At 56.4% G+C, this 8,071-nt stretch overlaps 1 protein-coding gene across 1 annotated transcript in view; it reads left to right on the top strand.

Moving 5' to 3' along the window:
* DOC2B (double C2 domain beta) overlaps positions 1-8,071 on the top strand; it is a 28,666-nt gene that overhangs the window by 1,463 nt on the left and 19,132 nt on the right. The window contains exon 2 of the mRNA XM_017730885.1: positions 5-116. Coding sequence (XP_017586374.1) covers positions 5-116 — 112 coding nt within the window. The remainder of the gene's footprint in view (positions 1-4; positions 117-8,071) is intronic.

Genomic DNA, 8,071 nt, shown 5'->3' with positions numbered 1-8,071 from the left:
TGAGGATGTGGACCAGCTCTTTGGAGCCTACGGAACGACGCCCGCAGAGCAGCCGGCCAAGAGCCAAGCGCCCGAGGAGGTGGTGGACCCCGAGGGCTACGAGTCCGACGACTGCAGTAAGTTCCTAAGTTTCCATGGGAGTTTGCTGGGTGCTGAGGGCAAGGGTGGGTGTTAGGGCTGGTTGCCCATCCTGGTGCACCCTTCCAGTCATGCTGGCCGTCCCTGGGATCACACTGCAGCAGTAAGAAGCCCCCAGGTTTAGCCGGGGAGGCTCTCCCTGCGCTGCTCCGGGGTGGAACGGGGCCCTGGGAGTGTCCGTGCTGCAGCCAGGCTGGCTGCCGAACCCGAAGTAGGGAAGTCTCCTAAGAGCCACCAGTTGCTGTTGTGGTTGGTGCACTTCTCTGCCTCGTCCCTGCTCGGCTCCGTGCCTCCAAGGGCTGCCAGCTGGGCTCAGACCCCTTTAATCCGGCTCGGTGGTGCAGGCTGCCCCAGCCACCCTGCTGATGAGCTGGCGATCTGCTCCAGCATCGCCCGGCTCCACATCGGGGAGATTTGTCGGGAATCACATCCTTCCGGGCGATCTCTGCCCTCTCCCTCGGCAAACTCTGGCGTGTCATCTCCCCATTCCTGCAGAACTCTGCAGGAGACCAAGGGAGCCTTTGGAGCAGAAGCCTTTGGTTCTGGAGGATGCAGGTGTTTGCAGCAAGGGTTAACCCCTCCCCACCCAAAACGTCCTTCCCACCCGGCGCCGTGGAGCTGCAAGGCAGCTGCTGCCTGGCTCTGCCAGGCCACCGGGATAACACGATTTCCCTTGGAGTTAGAGAAACCCCAAGGGCTCGGTTCAGCCCAGCCTCCGGGGGCCGGATCCTGCGAGGGGCTGAGCACAAAGTTTGGAGCCGGGAGATGCCGAGGAAGGGAGTGGGTGCTGCTGGGCGCTGTTGCGTGCTCGTCCTGGGGGAAGGGGAGGCTGAGCTGTTTACGGCCCAGCGCCGGGCAGGCGGTGGCTTTGCCTTCGCACAATGTCACAGCCCTGCCTCGGCATCGCTGCCTCGCTGCCGGCCACTGGGCTGCTGCCATTGATTCCACAGCCCGGAGTGTGGCCCCAAGGAGGGCTCCCCGAAGGGCTCTGCTGCTGCAGGGTTGGCACGGCTCTCCCTGTGTCCCCGAACGGGCACAGCCCCGGGAGAGGCTGGGGGCCAGCCCCGAACTGCCACAGCCTCTGTCCCCACGCCGGTGCCGGGGTCACGCTCTCCATGGAGAGGCGACAGCTCTGGCACTGCTGGGGAGAACATCTCTGCTAAGCCGTGTTTGTCCCAGCCGGGCAGTTAACGGGGACTTTAACCGGCTTTGGGTCATTTGCTGCTCTAATTATCCCATCGTCTTGGCTCACCCTGGAAGTAGAAACGGGAGCAGCTGGGCTGCAGGCCCAGGGGTGTGTGTGGGAGCCAAAGCACCCGGGGCCCCAGAGTGCAGCGTTTCTCTGGGTGACTCACATGGAAATTGCCCAGGGCGCTGCATTCTGCATTTATCCTTCAGCGATGCTGGATCCTGGATGCAGGATGCTGGATGCAGGATGCTGGAAGCAGCTTGGCTCCATGCCAGGGCCGGCGGGTGTTTCTCTCACCCTGGCTGGTGCTAGGAAGTGTTTCTTGCAGCGTAACAGGTGTCAGGAAAACTGCTGAGGCTGTTTTGCCAGAGGTGCTGGGGTTTTGGCTGGAAAAGGCACAGCAGTGCCAGGAGCAGAGCGGGGAGGTGGCAATGCTGGTGTCACATCTCTGGGGACAGTGCGGGATGGCCCAGACACCCTGAGGACACTGGCTGGCATGAATGTGCAGGATGAGACTGTCACTCCCCCATGTTTAGCAGCCGAGTTGTAAATCCAGGCAAGAGCTCCCTGCACCCATTCCGCAGCCTGGGAGCAGGGAAGGGATCTGTGCAGCGTGACTCGAGCCATCAGCTACGCTGGGGAATGTCGTGGAGCTCTCCCACACCTCTGGAGGGTGATTCAGGGCAGCTGCATTAATCACCTGCACTAAATTTCCCCTGGAGAACCTGTCTGTGCCTGTATGCCAGGACAGCGCTGGGGTTTTGGTGGTGCCAGTCCCCTTGGGTGGCACGCGGGGTTCAGGGAGGTCAGGAGGTCCCCGGGGATGGTGGTGTCGGAGCCCAGGTGCAGCACCCACAAATCGAGGTTTTGCCAGGCACATCTTGCCTCACTCCTCAGAGATGCTCCCAGCCCCAGAGAGGCGCAGGGAGAGGGATTTTGCCGTGGCAGGATCCATCGGGAGGAGGAGGATGAAGATGGAACGGCTCCCCCCTCTTTGTCCCACCTGCCTGCGGGTTTCCCTCCTCCAAAGCCAGGAAGATGCTGCTGCTGGCTGGGTGGGAGGAGGAGAGCTGCCCCTGCCTGGAGAAATGCAGCAATTGTCTGGGTTTCCCCAAGCTCCTTCCTGCCTGGAGTTACTGTTCCAGCCTGGGGGTCTTGGGTTTTTCCAGCAGGACCGAAGATGCCATCCCAGCCCGAACTCTAGAACCCTGTCAGGGCTATAGGGAGCGGGTGGGCTAGGTCCTGCCCGGCCCTGCTGCAGCTCACCGGGCTGGTTGTCTGCACCCTGTTCCTTAATCCTTTGCTGAGTTGTGCTCCAGACCCCACCAGCAAACCTTGGAGTGTCTGTGGAGCCAGTGGGAACTGCCTTCTCCCCAGGATCGGGAGTGTCTGCTCCCATCCAAGCAGGGCGGCCTGACCCAGAGATTCGGCATCTTCAGAGAGCAGGGATGTGGCGGGGGGATGCGAGCATGGAATTGGTGCTTTGGAAAACTGAGAATCCCCAGGCTGCAGGAGGTGGGTGGAATCCTTCCAGAGCTGGGCAGGGGCCTGGCTGAGGTGGGGGGACAGGGGGGGCCAGCCATGGGAGGTGGCTGCAGAGGCTCAGCTTTGTGGCTCTGGGCACCTCTCCAGCTGCCTGTTGAATGCAGCGAGAGGCAGGGAACAGGCAGGGCCAGGGAACCAACACAGCATATAATGAGTGGAGACATCTGGGCTGACTCTGGGATCACTGGGAATTGCATGGAGCCAGCTCTTCCCATCAGACCTGCCAGCAGCGCTGCTGTGAGGATTTGCAGGGTTGCGGTGGGCACCTGCTGCCATTCCCTGGGAGAGGGACTCATCACAGGACTCTTCCTGCAGCGGGTTTGTCCCCAACAAAACTGCTGAGGAGGTGGAAGGAATGAGGCAGGAGCAGTGGGAAATGTGTATTTGGTGCAGAAGAGTGGTTTGGTGTTGTTGGACCAGCGTCTGCTGTGAGCTGAGAGGACCGGGCAGGAGGCTGGGAAGGGGGGATTTGCTCCTGCTGCCTCGGGACACATGGCTGTCACCTCATCTTTGGTTCCCCTGGCTGGTGCCCTGTGACAGCAGCAGGTCCCTGGGGTCCCCAGCCACCAGGGATGCTTCCAGTGCACCCAATCAGGCAGCACAGTGCCAGGGAAACTTGGTTTGCAAGGAAAATAAGCAAATGCCAGCTAGATGGCAATGTGCCACCTGCGAGGAGCTGGCTCTCGCCTCCCATCTCCACCGATTTCACCCAAATGCTACTGCCCCCTCCACTGTCTGCACTTTCCCCTTCATGGCACCAGCAGGCATTTGTACCTGAGGGATTTTTAAAGGTCTCTGGAACCTCTGCACAAGCAGAGGTAGAGACAGTCCCCGTGAGGCAGCACTGCCAGGGCTTCTCTCGCAGGGGACAGCTCTGGAGGGAGCAGCCATCCTCCTTTAACAATCAAGTTTCCAGCCCTTGGAGAAATGCCCCATTCCCTGAGCTGCTGTTTGGCTTTGGAAAGAGGCTCTGGTCACAATGGAATTTCCTCCCTTCCCAAATGTGTTTGGCTCTGGGTTTTCAGGTGCAGAAAGAGCCTGAGAGCTGGGAGCCGGTATCCCTGGAAATGCTGCCCCATCCTGCTCCTGCCAGCACTCTGGGACTGTTCCTAAATGCACAGACCCAGCCAATTCCACGGCATGCCCGGTTTTATTAATGGAAGAGCAGGCTCCTGGTCTCTGGAGCTGCAGCAGCATGAAAACCACTTCTCCAAAGTGCAGCTGAGAGGCCAGTTCTGGTACGCGGTGGCTCGTGATGCCTGCAGCGCCACACAAGTTATTTAGGAAGACTCTTATTTTGAGCAAAGAAGATAATTAGGCAGGCAAAGCCATCTTGGAGATATTAATTACTGGCTGCTTGAAGACATAAAGAAGAAGGAAGGTCTGAAGGTGTGCAGGGTTTGCAAGTCACCTGGCAGTGGTTTTGGCCAGACAGGGGGAGGCAGAGGAGACGGCGAGGAACGAGCAGGGTATTTACTTCTGAAACGCAGCTCCTTAGCATATGCTGCAACTGCTATTTATAAGCTTTGAATCGTCTTTTCAATCCAGATAAGGCCAAAAGAAGTATTTTTTTCTTGCTCAGGAAACTAAACAAACTCTGATTTCGGCAGAGCACAGCTTTGCCAAGCAGAGCACAGCCCGAGCTGAAGAAATGTGTGCGGGTACAGGGCAGTGTCACACCCAGGTGTTCCAGGGGAGCCTTGGGGCATCCCATGGGGTGGTAACTGTGGTGACTCTGGATTAGCTCCTCTCTGGTTTCCTGTGGGATAGATGGATATTTGGAATGTGCTGGTGTGGGAGAGCTCTCACTCTTTCACACTGACCGTCGTCCCAGCAGTGATCCAGGTGCAGCCTGCACATCCTGGTCCCCCAAGGAGCCTTCCTCTTCCCAGGGACTGACCATGGCCAGGGACACCCTGAAGTGCTGGAGAGGAACACGGAGCAGCAGGAGAGGAAAGCACACGAGGCTGAGAAGGGTCTGTCCAGGCATCCCTCCTCCAACATCCACGGAAGGAGCATATGGGCCATGGCCTCTGGCATCTCTGCTAATGAAGGAACCACACAGCTGCTGGATAACGAGGTTCCCTCCTCCCACCAGCCAGCCTGGCTGGCCCTTCACCTTTCCCAGTTTCAGGGTGCAGGAGGAGACACAGAACTGACACCTCTTGCTCCACCATGCTCGAGATCAAGGGGTTCCCAGATCTCTCATCTTTGTATTTAACACTGAAGGCAGTTTTGGGGGGTTGTTAATTGCAATGCTGTATTTCATTAAAGGAGGAGAGAGGGAGAGATTTGAAGGCCATCTCTAAACTGAAATTGCTGAAAGTCTAATTGCTGCTGACATCAGGGACCATTTAGTGCTGTAAAACATAATTGCATCTCTGAACTGTTCTGAGCAGATAAGTGTTCCTCTGAACACTCCTCCTGGAGAAGACAGAAGAGCTGATGAGCATCCATCAACCAACCTCATGAAGAAGCCATGTCTCCAAAACGAAGAAATATTCATTGCTGCAGATTTTAAGTGAAAAACCCATGGCCAGGCAGGGAGCAGTTGCAAGAGAGAGAAGTTGTGTTTGTTCCTTGCTCCTGATCCTGTTGAATTCAGCCACATCCGTGGATCTCCTGAGGAGGGAAGGTCTCCTGCCTGTGTGTTGGATCTGGTCCCTGCCGGGGTTTTTTGTGGGACTGGGAATGTCCTGCCCTGCTGGCAGCAACAGATCACAGGCTGCAGGAATTGATGGTGCTGTTTTCCAGGCATAACCCTGAGGGTTTTCCAGACCTCATGGAGCCAGTCCTCCAGCTCTTCCCCATCGTGTGCCACTGGACCTGGTCAGGACACCAGGGAGGCAGGAGCACACACACAGCCACCCACCAAAACGCTCTTCAGCAGCCCTGCTTGGAAGCAGCAGGAGGTAATTTCTGTTCCTCCCGAGGAGTCATTTACCAACATTTTATATGGGGCTGTAAGTGCACAGAATTACTTGCTGCCTTTCAGGACCTTTAAAATTATCTCCATTGCAAGGTAAAATTAAAGCAGTGGAAGAATAGGGACCTATCTTTTATAGTGCATTAAAAAATACCCAGTCTGAAGGTTACTGAACCTGTGCTTTCTGTAAGGGAGAGCTAATCCAGACAATCCCCAGCAGCCTTTTTACTGCTCCACTCTGATCTCCCTGGCACAAAATCCGTGAGCAGATTATCTCGGGAGCAGCAATGCTGATAAGCAGGGGGACTTAAGGCTTTTGGACTTCTTTTTAATTAGTTCTATAGCGGGGTTTTTGTGTGCACACCTCAACTTCTCCCGGCGTAGAGCTGTGCTGGGCTTTCTGATGGCAGTCACACCTGCCTTGGGAAGGGAAGGAATGTGCTCCATCATCACTTCCAGGCCTTGCTGAAGCTTTTTCTGTGAGTGTCAGTGGCTCTTCCATGTCTTGGGATGAGAAGTTCTTCTCCTTGGAGCATCCCAGGCTACAGAGAGGGTGGATCTGCCACCCAGGCGCCTGCAAGGGCAGGGGCTGGGGAAGGGAGCAGAGCACAGATTTATCACCACGTTTTGCCTCTCATCCCCCAGGTATAGATAGAAGCTCCTTCAGCCTCGTGTCACCCTGGGTGCTGCTGGGAAATGTCAGCAATAAACAATTCCTGCCGACTCTGGCGGGCTGTGCCGGGCTGCCCACGGGCCCGGCCGAGCCCACGGACACATCTGCTGCTTGTGCTGCCCTCTAATAATTTCCCGACCCCCTGAATTAATCAAAACGCCCAAAAGTCAGTGGGAGAAGAGGCCACCTTCCCATGCAAAAGGGATTTATTTTCCCTTTTAGAGCCCGTGTTAAAAGCCAGGCCCTGCCCAGCACCTTCCCATCAATCTCTCCCAGTTCATGAAGAGGAAAGAGGGTCAGAACCTGCTAATGAGTTCAGCTTTCCTAATGGTTATTTTATCATTGGAGCAGAATAATTGTAATAATAATGATACATCCTGCCTACTGTCTGGAGAGCGCCAAGCTGCCTTTGTAATGCCTGACAAAGGCATTTATTTATATTTTTTATTTGCAGCCTCTGTGATTAGAGGGCAGTGTTCAGAATAGCCCAGTCGAGTTAAATAATCCTGCTAACAGCGCTTTGAGTCTAATTGCTGCCCTTTTCTTTTTTAGGTACTTGCTCCCCTAATTAAGATCACAATCGAGCTGCATCTCATGTGGCAGCAGGAAAGCAATCAAAGAAGGGGGATTGGGTTGCTCTGCAGAGGTTTTGGGCCCAATTCTGCCAGCTGGGGATGCAGGATTCCCACAGCCAGGGCTGGATGTGCCGCTAGGGTTTGCAGGAGTGGGAGCAGTGAGACAGTGCTGGTGTGGTGGTGGTGGCTTGCCTGGTCACTGTCTCGGTGTGCTGACCATTCCAGGAGCACAGGGCTAAGGAGAGGCTCCTGAGGGTTCACAGGGTGCTGTTATGGGGTGCAGGGGTGGCTCCCACCCCTGGTGCAGCCAGAGGTCTCCTGCCACCTCCTCAGCCCCGAACTGGAGCTCCAGCCTTGTCTCTGCCTTCACGGCTGTGCTGGATCCATCCCTGGCTGCGCATTCCCAGGATGGAACAGAGGCTGTGGGACTGTCACCGTGCCCTTAATGTGTCCCGTGAGTCCTGGGCATCTGCTGGCTCCTGGCTCTGGTGGCAGCGCTCACCTCCAGCTCCACAGCAGCACCTTGGCTGCCAAACCCCAGGTTTTCCCCATCCCGTTTATAATCTCCAAACAGCCACGTTAGCAAATATTGTGCTGATGTTTCCACATCCCTCTGCCCAAAGGCAGACCCTTCCTTGGCAACTGAGACTTACCATCCACCAAAAAAACCCTCTCTGTTTAGAGGGAAACCCCTCCAGGGTGGAGCAGAGCCAGGGCTGGAGCCTGCCAGTGCTGAGGCGAGCCCTGCACCCCTGTCTGTGCCCTCCCATCGCTGTCAGCTCCGGGAGGAATGGGAACTGCGGGATGTTTGCTCATGCACTACCAGTGCTGGGAGCAGGACCCGAGTCCCCACTGCAGAACAAGCTCCAGCTGCTGTGCTAAGGTGATTGTAGGTTTTGCCCATCTTGCTGGAGCAGCACTCCCCGCTGCCCTCACCCCTGGGGCAGGCTGGGGCTTTGTCAGTGTTTCCTGGCCGAACTCTGTTTGCCTGCCAAGCTTTTTAATTCGTTTTATAAATTGCCAAA

Source organism: Corvus brachyrhynchos, unplaced genomic scaffold (genome assembly GCF_000691975.1).
Source record: "Corvus brachyrhynchos isolate BGI_N302 unplaced genomic scaffold, ASM69197v1 scaffold283, whole genome shotgun sequence".
NCBI lineage: Eukaryota > Metazoa > Chordata > Aves > Passeriformes > Corvidae > Corvus > Corvus brachyrhynchos.
This window is presented reverse-complemented; position numbering and strand designations above follow the sequence as displayed.